The sequence below is a fragment of the Polyodon spathula genome, chromosome 6 (assembly GCF_017654505.1).
Source record: "Polyodon spathula isolate WHYD16114869_AA chromosome 6, ASM1765450v1, whole genome shotgun sequence".
Lineage (NCBI taxonomy): Eukaryota > Metazoa > Chordata > Actinopteri > Acipenseriformes > Polyodontidae > Polyodon > Polyodon spathula.
The window spans coordinates 34,996,871-35,017,501 of record NC_054539.1 but is presented as its reverse complement, the minus strand read 5'-3'; the positions used below and the strand labels follow the sequence as shown (position 1 = coordinate 35,017,501).

The 20,631-nt window shown below is 40.9% G+C and overlaps 1 protein-coding gene across 1 annotated transcript in view; it reads right to left on the bottom strand.

Annotated features, from left to right (window-relative positions):
- Positions 1 to 7,404: 7,404 nt before the first annotated feature.
- xkr5a (XK related 5a) overlaps positions 7,405 to 20,631 on the bottom strand; it is a 70,702-nt gene continuing 57,475 nt past the window's right edge. Inside the window, exon 7 of the mRNA XM_041252783.1 lies at positions 7,405 to 9,892. Coding sequence (XP_041108717.1) covers positions 8,847 to 9,892 — 1,046 coding nt within the window. The 3' untranslated portion in view covers positions 7,405 to 8,846. The remainder of the gene's footprint in view (positions 9,893 to 20,631) is intronic.

Genomic DNA, 20,631 nt, shown 5'->3' with positions numbered 1-20,631 from the left:
TGGCTGGAATGAAGCATTCAGTCAGAGATTTGTATAACAGTTCTCTATATTTTCTGCTAATCTGAATGAACCCCTCCTGTTTGGATGCAGACCATCTTTCTTAAAGAACCCTGGTCTTTCCCAGAAACTGTCCCAGTTATCAATGAAACCCAGATTCTCTAAGGCACACCACTTAGCTAGCCAGCTATTAAGAGAAAACAGTCTGCTAAAAGCTTCACAGCCCCTCCTAATGACAGGCAGAGGGCTGAGACAATTATATTCCTACCCAATGTTTTTAATTTCTGACAAAGGGATTTAAGGTGTTTCTTGAGTGTCTCAGATTCTCTAAGTTTAATATCGTTAGTGCCCACATGGACAATCACAGTGGATGCTTGTATATGGTTCTCAACTAAGTTTTCCAACTAAGAGTATTTCACCAGAATTGAATTCATGTTTGTTACAATCAATAAGGGTATTAAATCTATTTCTGACCACGAGTTTAGGGGAAACAGGTAAATAAGCTTTGGCCTTGGATTCCCTTCTAACAGATACCCAGTGATCTCCACACCTCTCTGGGGTGTAGAAAAAACACTATGCCCCCCCCCCCCCCCCCCCGAGAGTAGTTGAGTTGGCCACAGGGGCAGGTTCCCCTAGAATCAGTACAGAGTCTGCGGAACCAGTAACAATAAGCTGGTCCCTACACAAAGTTGGCCTGAAAGAAGACATTATTCAAAAAGCCTCATCTTAGCCTTTTGTGGTCCTGTGTCGGACCAGGTCCGACATTACAATTTTCCTTTTCCGGTCTGACGTTGGACCCTGTCCGACATCAGCAAAAAGACGTCAAGCACAGGTCTATAGTCGTTTTTTCTCTGGAAGAAGCAGAGAAAACCCTTTAATGCCCGAGAGAAGCCGAAATAAAAGGGGGCGGATCTCTGCAATACACATAGCCCCTTCACCAGAGACATAACAGGGACATAAACAAACAAGATAGCTGCTTCCACTTCCAGCGCTCAAAGAATATCACATTTGCCAAGGTTTTTGAGCTGTTGTGGTAATAAAATAATGACTTGGATCACATTATTGAGGAGTTTGGTGATAAAACGAGTGATCAAGAGAGGATTTATCAGTATGCACGACTATGAAGATACTTGATAAATATAACAAACAAGGGGTGGGGAATAAAATTACTTTTAAACAGCGCATGTGATGCGCCTGACAGGCACTGAATAAATGGACTGCAAAGGGTTAATGTTCGTAAATTTGAGTTCACAAAGTACATCGTTTTTAGAATATTTAATATATTTTCCCTTTGAAGGCAGTGTTAATTAATTTCAACTTGAACCACCTCCATTGTCCACTAGATGGTAGTATTACTCAATTTTTGACCAGATCTCTTATGGAATTCACATTCAGAGACACAATGTCTACAAGAACTTTACATGGTCCTGTTATCAGTTTCAAGATGCAAGGTGTAAACAAAAATATGTTTTGAAGTTCAATACTTAGTTCTAATAACAATCTAAATGTTCTTAAAGTCAAGCCTAGCCGATCTTCACAGCAGGGGATTTTCTCTAAACAAATTAAAAACCTAATCTGGTGTCTATCTTAGGTGCAAATAATACAGGCAGTTTCCCCTTAAACATTAACAATGGTTTATCCCTTTAATGGGAAAGAAGATTATAGCTCAAAGGGTGACTTGCTACTGTCTACTGAGGTTTACAATTTCAGTGTACCAATTAAGACCACAGTGTCAAATGCCTATGTCAACTTTAGCATACCAGCACTGGCTTAGTTAGCCCAATTTGCAGTTTTTACCGTGTGGTTTTGTTGTGCTGTTTCTTTCATCAGGACTGCTTTTTCTTTGCATTCATTTGCAGAGATATCTGAACAATTGAATCTGTAAATCTGCTTGAGTTTTAAATTGGGATACATATTTTGTTGTCATACAACTTTCAGTAAATTAACATTGTTTTTAAAGAGAATGAACACAAATAATTGAATAAATCTTACCTTTTGCACTTCAATTAGCTACATAGATCTCAAAGTTTTAAAGGAATACATGATATAGCAAACATATTTCCCATTTTAAAAAGACATGTGGTACTATATTAGGTTTTCACTGTGCTTGCCTATCCTTCCAGGAAGTCTGTTACTGCGTTACCTCAGTCATTTCACCCCAGCAGTATCTTCTGGGTGAAAGCATGTTACTTGCTGAGAGTATGTCAGGTAGTAAGGGAAGTAGCTGACTGGTTATTGACATTAAAAGAAGCCTACTCATTTTTAATGTAACTTTTAAGTTAGCAGGCAATTAGCAGGCAAGTGATGAAATTCTAAACCACTGCAATGTTAAAATGTTAACATTTAACGACTTGTTACACAGATCCCGATTAGCACTAAGGTCGTCCAGGATTAGTGCTAATCAGGGTCTGTGAAACCAGACGTAAAAGTTTAATGGTGTGTTTGTCTGTTTGCTAACTGATCCAATGTACCTGTCTCTTGATCTGCATTGCCCTAATTCTAAATTATTCTGTATGGACGCCACAAAGAACAAGATTTGCAACATTGCTGCATAATGTAATATTACAAAAATAATAATAATAAAAAATGAAAAGTACTTTTAATTTTTAATTTTAAATGAACATGCATACTAAAGGCATGTGTAAGCTGCACAAATGTCTTTAAAATCAGATCTAAAATAAACCAGCACTGTTTTTGGGACTATTTAAACTAATAAACTGGCTCCACTGTTTGGAACATTGGAGTAGGGTTACGTTAGTTTTACAATGTATCTGTGTTTATATGGGTTTTAGTTGGCCTGTGCACGTGTATATGTGTCAGAGACGCGGCCATAATGCTTTAGACTGCTAGGCCAGACTCTATTCTCAGATTGTATCATTCCTGCACACAAGTTTCTTGAAGATCAGTCCTCATTTACAACTGTATGTTTTGTCTCTTCAACAAGGTGAACAAGAATCACTTTTTTTTTGACTGCCCATCTCCTCATACATCCCCAGTTATTAAAATATTATTTTGTAGGTCATGTTAAGAGTATAATAGAGCTGACAAAAACATTAAATGCTGCTGAAACAATTGGGATAGCCATAGCAGTACCTTACATTTCCCATAAAGTTTGGTCCTGTATACCTCTAGGTAATTAATGTAGTTTTCTTCCACCTGTTATTCTAACTACATTTCTAATTAAAGTGACTAGTGTGACTCCCAATCTGAACCCCCTGGGCTTTATCATCAGCTCTAAGATGAAAGTGCAGTAAAATACCACCCCTATTTGATTTAAATAAGCAATCTGAGTCCAGAGTATGTTAGATGATACATCTCTAATATTAATATACAGGATTATATAAGTTAACACAATCATCAATAAATAAGAATGACAAATACATTGTTAGAGAATGAACACAAGGGTTTACAAAAACTTCAGTACTAGAGCAACAATCATAACATAAAATACAATATAAAAGTAAATCAAAAGTAGACAAATGGACAGATCCTGTAATTTTATGAACAAAACCGTGTCCAATATATTTCACAAAACAGATGACACACTTTGTGACAGAGAGCGAATGAATCCTAGTCAACAATCTTCCTCCCGATCTGTGAGGGCGATGTTTAACAGGAACAGGAATTCAATTTAAAAGGTTAAAAAAGTGGTCAAAATGTAAAAAAATAAAAAATAAATAAAAAATGAAACAATACACGCACCTTACGTAAACAGTTGTAGCAACACATGGGAACATTTAACACAATAAAATAAAAAAAGGTCCTTATGTACCCTTTAACGCTAGAAGCCCCGCGGCAGTCATTTTGTCGGTTTTTGGTTTTAAAATGTAATTTTCTCCAGGCGTGTAACACATATGGGGCTGCGCGTTCTTGTACCTTTCTGTCTGTATGTATTAAATATTCTCACAAAGCATGACATGTGGGAGTATAGAAAGAAAGCAGATATATTACATTAAAAGCCTCGGGAGCAGTTACATCGACGGCCACACAAAAAAAACTATTGTATTGTGATTATACAGAACGGTGTTCTACTTTATTATTTTTACTACTCTCTGCCTGAGTGAATGACTGTTAGTCCATTGTTTTTCAATCAGTCTTTTCAAAGGCTGGCGCCTGCTTGCTAACTGTGCTGGTTTGGTCAGTTGATAGCATCGGGACTAGTGAAAAAAAAAATACCAGAGACCATGGAGTTTTCTAATGCATGAAAATATAGAGTTGATGTTTTAGATCAGATGGCACAGAAGTATTCTGTGAAAGCTGGCTCCCAACGGTTGTTTGTTCAGGTGTTTTACAATGTACTGGACCTAGCAGCCATCAACTCCTGGGTACTTTACAAAGAATGCACAGAGAAGAATTTACCAAGGAGAGAACATATTTTACAGCAAGGAACTTCGCAAAAAGCATTTGGAACAGAGGAAGCCGGCCAAGTGTGTACCCACAGCTGAAGCTGGCAAACCCCGCTGAGAGCTGCAAGAGACGCCAATGCCAGGTTGGCAAGTGCAATAAAAATAAAACTTCGGACAGCTGTGCCCTATGCAGAAAGGCAGTGTGGAGAAGCGCATTATCTGTATTGATTGTGAACAGCCTTAGACTCAATGTAAAGGAATACCATTTTCTCGAAAAAAAGAAAAATTATACTTGTTGTTATAACTTCTTGTGCTGTGCGCTTCTGTAAAATGTTTTCTAAGTTTATTTATCTACTTTGTTCTGTTGCTTTTGCACATATGATAATAAACCGATTGCTGTTGAAAAGTAAAAAATGTATTGCTATCGTTTCAGTTTTATAAATATGTGCAGTATGTTGTAAATCAATATCTGTTCAGATGTTTATTTATTTACATTTTCTTGATTTTGATTTGTAAAATAAAATGTTCATATATATATATATATATATATATATATATATATATATATATATATATATATATATATATATATAATGCACACACACAGACACTATGCTTTGTTTTAAAACATTCATAAACATTTTTCAGATGTTTATGTAACAATAAAAAAACAACTAATTACTCCTTTCGTTATACTATTTACAGTGTTTTGAATAAAGCTGTCAGAAAGACTGCTGCGGGGCTTCTAGGTATGAGTATGTTTCTGATCCTTCTAGTGTTAAGTTACTAGTGCCTTTATAAGTTCTTAAACATTATTGAGCTATGAGTCATTGTAGTAAAGTTCAGTGCAGCAAGTCATTGTAGTAAAGTTCAGTGCAGTGGGTGTGTGTGACAGTGACAAAATTATTCTTGGCGATAAATCTCTCTCCTGACCTGTGAGGGCGTTGTATAAAGGGAACAGAGTGCCCCGGACTGGGTGACCTGATAATTCATTCCCAGGGTTAGGTGGAAGTCTGCCATCTAGAAAGTGGGCACAGCCACATTAAGTCATTGCCCAGAGGGAAAGCGATGTGGCAACCATGGATTGGAGGAGAAACAGCTGCACTCGCTAACCAAGGGGGCATGACTGAAGGTACAAATAGGGGACATGGTTCCTTTGTTTATGGTTAAGAGAACCACTGAAGGATGAGTGTAAAATAACCGTGAGTGTTTTGTTTGTTTGTATCATCTAATTGTACTGCTGGTTATTAATTAGATGGCTAACACGATCCGGAGCTGTCGCTTAAAGCCAGCACAAACACGGACAGCATTGCACCACTGTTCATGGATTAAAATTGTATTTCACCACGAGCACTTGACCATGTCTGTGTTTTGTGTGAGTATTTAACTGTCTATTGTTTAGGAACTGAAACCCGTTGTTAATTGAACTGTGCAATACACATTGCTGTGTATTGCCAGCCCTCCATTTGTTTACTGTTGTCATCAGAATTTGGGTTATAAATAAACTGCCTTGCCACAGTGCGTTAAGCAACTGAGCGGCTAAGAGTACTTATGAAACCTGCTCTGCAGTGGTCTGAGCTGTTTAACAGGTAAAGAACTGAGCATGCAGTCAAGTGGGTTCTTGCATGGATCATCTCACTTACTTAACGCACCCGCTGTTAGTGTGAGCTTTCTGGAAAAAGTGATGTGCAACGTAGAAGCCTCCATAATGGTACAGATTCCATGTTAGCACTGACTGTTGCTGTTTATGTTTCACCATATTATCTTTTTTGGTGATAAGGTTATAGAACAAAAACAAAAAAACATTTATTTTGTATGTTTTTTTTTGCTGGTTTCACAGACCCCAAATTCTTTTAAAAGTGTCAGCCAAAAAGTTTGTCTATTCCCTTTAGAAGGTGCACAATGACCTAGCCAATGAATTAAAATGTACTGTAATCATTTATGAATCTGAAAATAGTCATACCGTATCTGCTCAATTAAAGTGAATATTTACCTTAATTTTGTTTAATATTCCCATTACTTCTTTAGGCTCGTATAAGCAATTTTAGCATGACAATTTGAACCATCTCTTTACAAAAACTGCAAACAAAATATCCCCTGTGAAACATGATTGCACAATGTTTCTTACTCTGATGTAATGTTTTGCTGACAGAGCCTGGTCTCGTGCAAATTGATCCCTTAGCGATCAGGTGGGCGTGCACAAAATTATGAGAAATTACTCGCCGGCAGAAAAGCTAAACAGCTCTTCAGTCCTTCTGCAGCGCCCGTGCTTCTAAAAAAGCCTATATTTAAAATATGTTAATATATTTAAACTTTTCCTTGTTTGGGATCTGCATAACATTTATCTGATGTGGAGACCGGCTGGAACTTTCTGTATAAATGTTAACTTTAAGCAACTTGCCTGTGTAGTAATTATAAGATGATGTCATTTTGTACTCTCTAGCCTACAACACAAATATGGTATTTTTTTTTTTTTATAAAAATAAGTTAATTTACAAATACAAGAATATTGGAACTATATCTAATTTGTATTTGCATAAGTCTATCTCAATACCAGAATAACAACGGCTGGACGATACATTAATATTATGACATGTAAAGGGACTGAATCATGCAGCAAACCTTTCAACGAAAGGAATAATGTACTACATGCCACTCATTATCTTCATTAATGTGTAGGCCTTTACATGGGCAGACCTGTCATATAACACAAGTTTAACACATTTCAAAACGATTTCATATAGTTAAAAGTTCTACCATACCGGTATATAATGTTGCAGACACGACTCAAATGTTATGATGTATTATTAAAAACAAAAGTGTTACAAAGAGTGAGCGTGTACTACTTTAACTTTGCAAATGCAATGTTGTCTGAGATCTTAATGCGTTTTTCACAAATCACTTGAAGTCCAGTGACTGAAGGACACCAGTTTGTGAACGACAAAAAAAACTGGGCAAATCAACATGATCGGCTTTCATGATAAATCAATGCAAGGAAGACTGGCCTGTGGAAAAATGTACCTTATCAAACTGCAGCTGTTAATACAATTTTGGAGAAAATTTGAAAAAGTTCTTCAACAAAAAAAAAAAAAAGTATACATTTAAAAAATTTTGCTCAGTGGTGCAGAAATGACTGACGAGCTGGCTTGCTTTTGCACTTTACTGTTTCAGTAAAACTTGTTTCAAACTGGTCAGTAATGCCTTGTTCCCCAGATATAGGTGAGCATGACGATCTGTGTGAGGTGTAGCTGGAGGATATTTCCACTTCTATACCTTAGCTACACATCAGACCATACAGTTCCGTATCTTGTACCCAATGGGGCCAAACTGTGTTGTATGGAAGCAGGTCATCGAAAGGCATGTGCTAAAGAAATAAACTGTTCAGAACAATGGCGGTTGTAAGAGAAAGCTGTGTAAAAACAAACCTGACGAAGTTGTTGCTTCCTGGGATGCAGAACAAAAGCTCTCCTCAACATCTGGACGGAAAATCACATTCAAGAGCAGCTGACAGCACAGTTAAAAATTTGGACAAAACAGTGGAAATTCTGAGGCAGCATGGTATCGATCGCACTGCTCTTCAAAGTCAAGATCATTGCTATTGTAAAAACAAGTTTTACAATATTGTGAATGAAAACATAGATTTTCTTTTTTTTATGTCTTTTCAAATTTAGTTTACATACAGAATCAAAATACTGGGTATCAGCTAGGGAAACAACAGCTGAACCTTCTTGGAAACTAACTGGAGCTTGAGATTTCTAATGATGACGATTAAAACTTTTACACTCAATTGAGTTTGACTTAATTCTCATTACTTATGCATGAGCTTTTCATAAGAAAGGTAAACAAAATAACCATGTTCAATATAAAAGAATAAAAAAGCTAAAAATTCATGCAAAGCAAAACATCTGGGTTCTTAATTGATAAAACACATTTGCACCCCCCTAAGCCAGAGAGCCATACACATCACCCTTTTTCATGCCACAGTTAAATATCCAATCCAACTAGAAACAGTTGGAACCTGACCCTGTTCAGATTAGTGGTTTGGGGATACTGGTTAGGCACCAATTTTTGTTTTTGATATTTACATTTCCATGAAACATCAGTAATAATTCCTTGAATATAAAATAGCAAGCACTGTAAAAGACTTACGATCTCTTCTGATTAAGACAATTATAGTAAGTTTTTCAGTCATAAAATTCCACTGCACATAGAATACATAGCTGTCTGACTCTGGGGTGTGCTACCAGTCATCCTAAAACATGGAAATAATCTTAAAATAAAAAAATGTCATTCACATTAACAAAAAATAATTTTCAGCAGACTCAACATTGTTTTCAGTTGGAAATGTTTGTGTTTGCAATTTTGTTAGTTATCTTCCAGCTAAATCGTAGTCTCTTCACTGCCCTGCCATAGCTCTTAGTACAGTACAATACAGTGTTGGATTATCCATTGAGAGATACCTTTTTGAAGGTCTATTTTATTCCAAACTGTCTACAAATCCATTTACACAAGCTGCCTTCTTGCCCCTCCAGCCCTGGGCTCCAAGCTCTGTGGCCCAGGCTCTGATTTTGGGGTAGATGTGAATTGAGGTTCCACTCCCAATTTAGACATGGGGTCCCTCCTGCTCAACAAAGCTCTGAACCCTGGGGGTTTACCACTTCCCCTGTATTTTCCTGCATCACCTGCAATGGGGCTCAATTCAGCAAGTTGGGACGCTAATGTGCTGTCCCCTTCTCCTCCACCCTCCCTCTTTGGGAGTTCTTGGGCTGGCCCATCAGGTGACTGGGGGTCTGCGCTGAAGTATGTTGTAGAGCTGCAATCTGTGGGGCTTTCTTCTTCATTGCAGGTTCTAGATTCTTGATTCTGGAATTCAGGATCCTCCAGTAACTCCACAGATCGTCCTTCTGGGCAGCCCCTCTTGTATTCACCCCCTGGGGTAAGTCCTCTTTTCCTCTGGGCCTCCAAAGGGTTGGTCTGAAGACTAACATACTGGGAGGTCTCCCCGGTATCTTCATCTTCTGAAAATGGAACAACAGCATGATCCCATTTGGTTACAGGGGCCAGTAGGAGAGGAAGTCTTAACTGTGGCTGATCCCTTTCATCTTTCCCTTTCCCTTCTTCCTCCTTATCCTTCTCTTCCTCATCCATCTCCCTTTCTTCTTCTATCTTTTTGTGCTCTGCCACACCCAAGATAGCTGTAGCCCCCCCAACACCGTAACTCCTGTGGATTTTCTCTAGGTCTCCTGTCTTCAGAGCCAGCCGGAGCAGTAGCCAGTGATGGTGCCCTTCGTCAATGGATGTTCCCATAATGGGAGGCTCCAGAGCAGATATTCCACCTTGTTCTAGATCAGTTTCTGTTACTCGAGTGGGAGAGCTGGTACCATAAGTTTGGAGGGGAGGAGAGAAGGCTGCATCTTTATCTCCAGGGGAAAATGAGGGTGACCCTTTATCCCAGCATACACTGCTTGGTTGGCCGCTTTGGTAGCTGAGGGAGATCTCAGTCGATTTAGGGTGGAGGAAACGGTAATATAAGACTAAAGCTGTGCTACCTGTAATAGACAGAGAGACACAGAGTGAGAGAGAAGATGAGAGCTTAGAGGTGATGCAGACAGTAATGACATGCGTATTTAAACAAGTTATATTTTATTTTTTATTGAAACTTAACTGGGTGCTTAGCTGTCACTGTAACTAGCCTCTCAAACCTTTCACCAGGAGAAGCAAGCGTTCAAATCTGTTGTCACAGAAAATTCGTAGACAGTGAAAAAAATTGATATCATCTACACTGGCGCATGCGCAAATTTCAAGGGAGGCTCTTTGGAAAATCAATGGAGATTGTCATCTTATCTATCTAGATTTAAAGTAAATAGTTTTTTTCTCATTCTTTAACAAATGGCTGTATTTCAATATTTAACAAAATGTGTTTTCAGCGAAAAAATAACAATTTTTTTTTTTTTTTAAATTACATAATTTATATTTGCGTGTTGTTAAAATCCCTCCTTGACAAAAGTTTACTTTTTGTTTAAAAAATATTGTTCATATAACTGTAAGCAAGTACTTGTTTCTGTAGCCTCCCTTAAACTAAGTTACCACAGTACATCTGCACAGTGATTATTTCAGTTTTCCATAGTTATCCTGTGCAGTTATCATGTTTTTAATATGCAGCACTACGTCTGCACATGTTTCTATGGTAAACATTTATAAGCGCTGTACTAACTGTTATTGTGATTAGGGTTCAGTAAACAATAACTCAGCAGGGGTGAGTAGCCTTCAGATAAAACATGATTTTATTTCTTTTTGCTTGCATGTTTGTTTTAAATCCACCATAACAATACTCTAATTGGACTGTCATACAATATGTGTAATACATATATTACCGAAAATAATTAATACATTATTTCCACTCAACTATTTAGAAGAGGTAATACAACTTCCTGTTCAATTTTTTTAAAAAAGTGAACACAATGGCTTTTGTCACAAAGAACAGTGCTCTTTCTTCACTTCACTAAAGCAGTGGTTCACAGCCCTGTCATGGGGACCTCTTGTGACGGCTGGTTTTTCTTCCAACTGAGCTCTCAGTTACTAAAATGAATACTCAATTGAAATAACAACTTGGTTAATCAAATTTCTAAGCTTATATTCAGCTTATAAGAAGTTGGAAATTAAAAAGTTCTGTTTAATTTCATACATAACTTGAAATCGCCACCTCTTTCAAATCATTCACCAGCTCTGATTAGGCCAATTGTTAGTTTAACTGAGTGTTCAACAAAGAAACCGAGCTGGAAAAAAGTAACAGCAGACACAGGGGGGTCCCCAGGACCAGGATTGAGAACCACTGATCTAAGGCATATTAGGCTGTTTCAGAGAACTTTTGACTCCTCAGCAACCCACTGACCTGCCCAGTGGTGGTGACTATCTGTGCTATCTGAGGTGAACCCACCTACTGTACATCTTGTCAGAACATGGGTGAAGTAAGAGTGCAGTGGCGGCCTTACCTGACCATTTCCCATCTTTTCCGGCTTTATCAGCTCCTACTGTTACTTAAAACGTAATTTTTTGTTTTTAATTTCCATTGTTTTTTTTTTTTACTGGCATGCCGAGTTAAAATATCTGTATACATATGCAATGGAAAGTACATCATTTTTGTTTCCATTGTATGTTTCTTTGTGTAAGTTTTAGGTTTGCAAACCATCTTCATATTTGCAACATTATCTATTATTAAAGCAAACATTTCCAGTATGATCACATTTTAAATATATTATACACTTATACATAGACTTCTCATTAACAGACAGTGTATTTGAAGTTTGTGTTTTACTTCTGTGGAGTCTGTGCAATGATATTGAATAATAATAATAAAACAAAAAGTTGAAGGGAACAATCCTTTACAGATGCATCAACTAACTTCTGTAAAAACTGACTTGCAATATTAGTACACAAATATATAATTGATTGGACTATTCCATTGTTCATGTTAAGCTTTGTATGTAAGATGAACTAAACCACACATGCCAGGAAATGAAGTTAACATGCAAAACAGTACACAATGTAAATAGAAGCAGAATAGAAGACAAGCTTACCATAAACGTTTGCTTTTCACATTTAATAATGCACTTATTTTCAAGCCACGTGTACTGAACTGGCTTTTTTTGTTGTTGTTGCATAGTACTGTATAATTGAAACACATTGCATTCACATTTTCCTCCGTGCTGTCAGTTTAAGTTTCAACAGTTGTTCTACTATGTGGCTTTACATTATTTGCATGGCCAGCACTTGACTACCTAAAGTTTGATTAAACTTTCTTTTTTTTTTTTAATTTGCTCATGATCTCTGCTTAGCTGTAAACAGCTGTGACCTTAACGTGAACAGCACAGTGCCATATGGGATATCGAGGTTTCTTAAATGAAATTGGGTAGCTGGTGATAAAAAGGGGGTTGCTAGTCTTGTACATCTGAGTTTTAGAAACTGACTGGTTATTTTTCTTGTTTTTAATTTTCTCCAAATGCAGAATTCTGTTAAACGCGACTTTTAAAAGCTTTTCACTCCTGTCAGTTTTCCATCTTCAAAATGTTATTTTTTAATTACACTGTGTAACAATTTTTTTTTTTTTTTTTGTTCCTGGGTAGTAAGTGTTATTTCCTAATTGCTTATGCCTCAGAAGTATAGAAAATGGCTATTATTCCCCACAAACTTTGCTTTTGTGACCAGGACAGTGATATTTCAAAATATCACTATTTCCAATGGGAAAACGGGCAAATGTGTGTCTTTTCGTTCACATAAAGTCAGAAAAAAACAACATATGAATCCAAATTGACATGTATTTATACTAAAGTAATACAAAAATGACTACAACAGATTTAGAAGTGAGTAGTTTTTCGAGATTTACGATTGTACTGTATTTATAAGGACGTTATAGCGAGGGTGTACTGTCTCTGTGTGTGTGGTGTGTATATATATATATATATATATATATATATATATATATATATATATATATATATATATATATATATATATATTATATATACACACACACACACACAGTCAAGCTGGGGGAAAAAAAGGGCAATAAGCAAAGATGGTGTTATAGTGAGGGTCCAAAAATAAAAAAATAAACATTAATTTAGTGTCAAATCACTGAAACAACAATTCCATAAAAAAAAAGCGTACAGTTTTGGTCATTTGAACTTTACTGTTTGAGGCACGACTGTAAGCCTGCTGAACACTATCCCCCATTGAATGATGCCATCTATTTATTTCACAAAGCAATTTAAGCACAACAGCATTCTTTAAGCAGTTAAAAAAAACAAACAAACAAACAAAAAACACATTGACATACAGGCAAACACTTATGTTTGGCGCAAACCCAACACAGCACATCGCCCAAAGAACACCATTCCTACTATGAAGCATGATGATGACAGCATCATGTTATGGGGATGTTTCTCATTGGAAAGGGAGATTGTGTCTAACTAACTTTTTGGAGAATACAACATCAATAACACCGTGTAACAATTTTTTATTTTTTTTTGTTCCTGGGTAGTTAATTGCTTATGCCTCAAAAGTATAGAAAATGGCTATTATTCCCCACAAACTTTGCTTTTGTGACCAGGACAGGTAAATTTCAAAATATAAATTTATAGTATAATCGTAAATCTCGAAAAACTACTCACTTCTAAATCTTTTGTAGTCATTTTTGTATTACTTTAGTATAAATACGTTAATTTGGATTCATATGTTGTTTTTTTTCTGACTTTATGTGACCGAAAAGACACAAATTCGCCCGTTTTCTCATTGGAAATAGTGATATTTTGAAATTTACCTGTCCTGGTCACAAAAGCAAAGTTTGTGGGGAATAATAGCCATTTTCTATACTTTTGAGGCATAAGCAATTAGGAAATAACACTTACTACCCAGGAACAAAAATTGTGTTACATAGTGTAATGGATAATTGCAAAGCATATAACATGGTTTATAGATTTCCAGAAAGCTTTTGACAAAGTACCGCATAAAAGATTAATTCTCAAACTGAACGCAGTAGGGATTCAAGGAAACACATGTACATGGATTAGGGAGTGGTTAACATGTAGAAAACAGAAAGTAGTGGCAAACACTGTTGCAGCAGCAAAGGTCATTCAAAATGATCTGGACAAGATTCAGAACTGGGCAGACACATGGCAAATGACATTTAATAGAGAAAAGTGTAAGGTACTGCACACAGGAAATAAAAAAGTGCATTATAAATATTATATGGGAGTGTGGAAGGGTGGTGGGTAATTTACTGACACAGGAGACAGACAGGTGGATTTGGCAACACCGCACAGGTGCCCAGTTTTATTTTGGGGTGCTCTTTTTATTTTAGCCCGCAGAGGGCGCTGTTGGTCCATGGTCTGCTTACCAACGATGGTAAACAGAACCACGGGAATACCAAGCGATGGTACACAATACCGGCGCTCTTACAGGTGCTTCGAAACAATAATTCAAAACAGAAGGCACAAAGAAACAGGGAAAATAAAACAGTAACAAAACTACAAATAAAAGGTGCTGCACTTGACAGCTATATCCCAGTCGCCGCTACCCGTGCGACCCGGATCACCGACCTACACTGCGGCTAACTAGCCTGCTCCGTTACAATACTCTGGGGTCTGCCCAAGGGTTCCCCGCTCTCACTGTCTCGCTGTGAAACTCTGTTTCTTTTTTTCTCCCGGCTGATTCTCGGTCCTGGACCAGAGCTTCCGCACTCTCGGCGCGTCTAAATAGGCAGACCTGAGATAACAACAGAGCGTTAACTTATAGGGCTAACAATCTCCCCAAGACTCGCCTCTCAGCCATTCGGAGAGGGGGAAAGTCCACACACCCACTTTCCCACCTCCCCATGTCACTGCCGTGACTCACAGGCGGTTGTTGGACGACTGCCGCCCTCTTCCTGCAGCACCGTGAACACGCCAGCAGAGTCAGCACAGATCTCCCCCTGCTACATATCCTTCACCTCAGAATGACACCAGCGGTTCATTCGAAAATCCTACACCCCCATGCCTTCCCGAGAGAAAACGTCTGCGTTTTGATGCAGCTTTCCTGCTCAGTGGACTACCCTGAAGGCATAGGGCTGCAAGGCCAAGTACAACCGTGTGATTCTTTCATCCGGTGAAGCCATGCTAAGGGGGCATGATCTGAAACCAGGGTGAAGTGTCGCCCCAGGAGGTAGTACCGGAGTGACTAGACTACCCATTTTACCGCGAGACACTCCTTCTCGATGGTGCTATAATTTTTCTCGCGGGGAAGGAGCTTCCTGCTGATGTACAGGACTGGGTGCTCGCTTCCCCGAACCTCCTGAGACAACACTGCCCCGAGACCTGTCTCTGACGCATCCGTCTGCAGGGTGAACCTCTTACTAAAATCTGGGCTGCATAGCACTGGCTTACTACACAGCCTCCGCTTCAAGGCGAGAAAAGCCCTCTGGCATGACTCCGTCCACTGAACCGTATTTGGGGCAGCCTTACGGTGAGGTCTGTCAAGGCAGCAGCGAGCTTAGTGAAGCTCGGGATGAACTTTCTATAATAGCCCGCTAGTCCCAAGAAAGAGCGCACCTGGGTTTTGGTTGTAGGAACCGGCCAGTCAGCCAAGGCTTTCACCTCAGCAACCAGCGGTCTGATCTGGCAGCCCCCTATTTGATACCCCAAATACTCCGACTCACTCTTCCCAATGGCACACTTCCTTGGGTTAGCAGTGAGCTCCGCCTCCCGCAAGGATTGCAGCACTGCCGCCACCTTACACAGATGACTCGGCCAATCCTCACTGTGGATAACCACATCATCTATGTAAGCAGCGGCGTACTGCTGATGGGGCCGCAAGATGCGATCCATCATACGCTGGAAAGTGGCGGGTGCTCCGTGCAACCCAAAGGGCATGGTCCTAAATTTATACAACCCGAAGGGAGTCGAAAACAGCGTTCTCTCTCTAGATTCCGGGGTCAGGGGTATCTGCCAGTACCCCTTCGTTAAATCCAGTGTCGTCATAAAATGAGCTGTGCCTAAACGCTCCAGCAACTCATCTACCCGGGGCATCGGACAAGCGTCAAATTTCGATTTCTCATTGATTCGTCTGAAATCAATGCAAAATCGAGTTGACCCGTCTGGCTTATCGACTAAAACGATCGGACTGTTCCAGTCACTTTGGGACTCTCCTATTACCCCCAGTCTCAGCATTTCGTCAATTTCTGCTTTTATTACCTGTCTTTTCTGCTCAGGTATACGGTACGGCCTCTGGCGAACTAGCGCCCCTGGCTCAATATCAACATGATGATGGGTCTGCCCCGGGACGGAAGAGAACACGTCAGGAAACTCCACCACCAGACCGTGAGCCTGACATTTCTTCGTTGGTATCATATTCTCAGCAATCTGTACTGATCCTTTTCTTGCCAACACAGAAAGATCAGGTCCCAGGTCTGTGACGTCATCTGCATGCGCCACTAGCAACGCCTCTGGTTGCAACCAAGGCTTTAAGAGGTTGATATGATAAATATGTTTCTCTCTCCGTCGCTCCGGCTGGCAGATCTCATAGTCCACCTTCCCAACCTGGCGTGTAACCTCAAAGGGTCCTTGCCACTTAGCCAGGAGTTTCGACTCGGTTATACTGTGTCTCCTGTCTGTGCTGTGCCTGCTTCAAATTGTCATGCGCCCATTTCCCAACAGACTCAAGACGCTTGCACAGGTCCAACACATACCGGACGGTATTGGTCGAATTGTCCTGCTGCTCCTCCCACATCTCTCTGACCAGATCGAGCACGCCCCGGGGTCTCCGCCCATACAACAGCTCGAATGGTGAAAACCCTGTGGAATCCTGGGGTACCTCTCTGATCGCAAAGAGAAGGGGAGGAATCAACTGGTCCCAGTAACGCACATCACTACGAATAAACCTGCGCAACATGTTCTTAAGGGTCTTATTAAAGTGCTCCACCAGGCTGTCGGTCTGAGTATGAAACACCGAGGTCCTATTGGTCTTAATTCCCAAAAGCTTACACATTCTGCGATTTAGCCGGGACGTAAAATTGGTGCCTTGATCGGTTAGTATCTCCTTGGGAATCCCCACCCGGGAGAAAACCTTTACAAGCTCGTTGGCAACAGACTTAGCGGACATAATCGGAGGGGAATAGCCTCTGGATAACGCGTAGCGTAATCCAGAATGACAAGTAGGTGGGTGTATCCTGCCGCGCTCCTCTCCAGTGGCCCAACTATGTCCATCCCAATACGCTCAAACGGAGCTTCCACTAGGGGCAAAGGCACCAGTGGGGCTCATGGAACGGCTCTAGGGCTGGCCTTTTGACATTCCCCACAACGCTCACAAAACCGCTTGACATCGCCATCCAGCCCCAGCCAGAAGAACCGTGACACAAGCCTTGCTTTGGTTTTATCCCTTCCCAAATGACCAGACAGGGGAATAGCGTGAGCCAGCTGCAACAAATCCGAAGGGCTGAGGAATGAGCAACTGATGACGCACTTCACCGATCTGGGGTAATTTATCAACACGGTACAGTAGGTCTCGATCAATTTCAAAGTGGGGGTACATGGTGGCATGTCTGGGCTCGACCACCCGACTATTAACCACTGCTGCTTGGTCAAAGAGCCTGCCCAGCACGTCGTCACGCCCTTGCTCGAGTCGGAAGTCACGGGAGTGAGCTAAGAAATCAGCTCCCATGGCTTCCAACTCGGGGTCAGGTCGGTCCCGAGCAGAGGCAGCCGAGCCAGACCCCTGCGCTGGCTCCGTGACCTCCCCCCGGACTCTTCACCAACCGCCCCCACCTGAAACTTCTCCGACTCCCTCCATTGCCAGCCTTCATTCTTAGCGATCCGATGCTCCCGTTTAGTTTTACGGGGTTTAAATTTATGGCAAAACTATTCTGGATCGCGAAAGGGAAAAATCTCTCCAATTACTTCCTCTTTCTTAGCCAATAAAGAGGACTGGGCTGTCAGGGCAGCCAACCAATCTTTAAACTGCTCACAGGCCCGTCCCAGAACCACTGGTACCGGCAATCGAGGACATAATCCTACCTGCACCTGCATCACCTGCTGGCCAATAGTCATACACACATTGATCTTGGGATAGGAGCAAACATCCCCATGAATACATTTAATATGCATCCGTCCCAATATACGTTTATGCCCCGGTGAGATTAGGCTCTCCTGTACTAGAGACTGACCACACCCTGAATCCAGGAGAGCCTGGGTTTTTGTACCATCCACTGTCACAGGAATAACAAAACCCGTGTGCTGAAGTGACTGAGGTAATTGAATGCGCCTACCTGGTCGGCTGAGGTCACACTCCATCACGGGGCAGTCCTGGGTGAGGTGGCCCACCTCCCTGCACGTCCAACACCTCTGGGCTGGTTTCTCTCCCCGAAGTTTTGGCAACAGGGGGAAACACTGGAGCCATAAAAGGGGCTCGCCGATAAGGCGTCCGCAAGAGACCCCGGTCCAACACTGCAGCAGCCCGTGCACCTCTCCTGTGAGCTGAGGCAGCAGGTAGCTAGCCCACTGTGCTGGATCCCACCCGGCCGAGGTCGCCATGGCCTCAAACACCTCTAAATAGGCTTCGGGTCGATCCTCGGCCGTCATTTTTGTGGGGCATTGTAACTGGGGGTCTGGAGCTGCTGGTCTAGCCACCCCCTGCACTGCCGCAGTGAGCGGCTGGCGTAGGAGGTCCATCATCGCGGCAAACTGGGTAGCATCCATTGCTCGTCTGCTCCTTCTGTGGATGCACTGCTTGGGCAAAGCCAGTGAATCCCATCTGACACCACGTGTGGAAGGGTGGTGGGTAATTCACTGACACAGGAGACAGACAGGTGGATTTGGCAACACCGCACAGGTGCCCAGTTTTATTTTGGGGTGATCTTTTTCTTTTAGCCCGCAGAGGGTGCTGTTGGTCGTGGTCTGCTTACCAACGATGGTAAACAGAACCACAGGAATACCAAGCGATGGTACACAATATCGGTGCACTTGCAGGTGCTTCGAAACAATAATTCAAAACAGAAGGCACAAAGAAACAAGGAAAATAAAACAGTAACAAAACTACAAATAAAAGGTGCTGCACTTGACAGCTATATCCCAGTCGCCGCTACCCGTGCGACCCGGATCACCGACCTACACTGCGGCTAACTAGCCTGCTCCGTTACAATACTCTGGGGTCTGCCCAAGGGTTCCCCGCTCTCACTGTCTCGCTGTGAAACTCTGTTTCTTTTTTTTCTCCCGGCTGATTCTCGGTCCTGGACCAGAGCTTCTGCACTCTTGGCGCGTCTAAATGGGCAGACCTGAGGAAACAACAGAGCGTTAACTTATAGGGCTAACAATCTCCCCAAGACTCGCCTCTCAGCCATTCAGAGAGGGGGAAAGTACACACCCACTTTCCCACCTCCCTGTGTCACTGCCATTACTCACAGGTGGTTGTTGGACGACTGCTGCCCTCTTCCTGCAGCACCGTGAACACGCCAGCAGAGTCAGCACAGATCTCCCCCTGCTACAGAGAGTTACTGAGATTGGAGAAGGAATCTATGAAAAAGACCTAGGAGTTTTTGTTGACTCAGAAATGTCTTCATCTAGGGGGTCACAAATGGAGATTAGACAAAGGGGCATTCAGAACAGAAAATAGGAGGCACTTTTTTACACAGAGAATCGTGAGGGTCTAGAATCAACTCCCCAGTAATGTTGTTGAAGCTGACACCCTGGGATCCTTCAAGAAGCTGCTTGATGAGATTCTGGGATCAATAAGCTACTACAACCAAACGAGCAAGATGGGCCGAATGGCCTCCTCTCGTTTGTAAACTTTCTTATGTTCTTATGTTCCCTTGATTTAAATTCAGCACTTTTCACAATATATGTGAGCATCTTGTTGGCCTTTTTTATAGCTTCCCCACAATGTCAAGATGAAGACATTTCTCAGTCAACATAAACTCCTAGGACTTTTTCATAGATTTCTTCTTCAATTTCAGTATCTCTCATATGGTAGAAGACTGCAAGTTCACTGATACAGAGGACATAAATGGGATATCATATTCCAATGAAAATACAAAAAAATGTATTGATTTGACTTTCTCGTGGAAGAATGGTGCTGCATCCCTCCTGCAGAATTCCAGAGGCTGGTAGACTCTATGCCACGGCGCATACAGGCCATACTGGCTGCACGTGGTGGCCCAACGGCCTATTAAGTGACTTTACATTGGTGTTTACATTTTTTTTGTCCACTACCTGTATATTAAATATATGGATGAAGACTATATTTGCCATTTGAAAAAAAAAAGCATAATACCACAGTAGTCACGTCAAAAAGTGATTCTTTTTGAGGAATTCTTCTAGAGGAAAATATACTTGAACTTTGACCCATTCGACTCCTCGAGACCATCACTTTCGATTCAGACAAAATGTCTTGTTTTCAATCACTCAACAACACCCAAGTACAGAAATGTTCATTAATGATCAACAAAATGAAAATACTGTAAATAAAAATGATGTAAAGCTGGTACATTTGAATCTCAGAAAAAAAAAAAAACTGGAGAGGACTTATTTTTTACTTAATACCTACATAACACATACCAAAGGTCTGACGTCTCAGGAAATAGTTTATATTACAAACATGATTTAAATCAATTAAGACTGTGAATTCATCAAATATCTCCCTGTGGTTTGAGCAGCGCAAAGTAGCCAAGACTGAAAATGTATGGTGCCGAGTGAAGCAAGGCTAACATTTTTTGCAGTTGTGACAGGGATGGCTTTGTGGTGACGTCAGGCCAGAAGCAGGAACA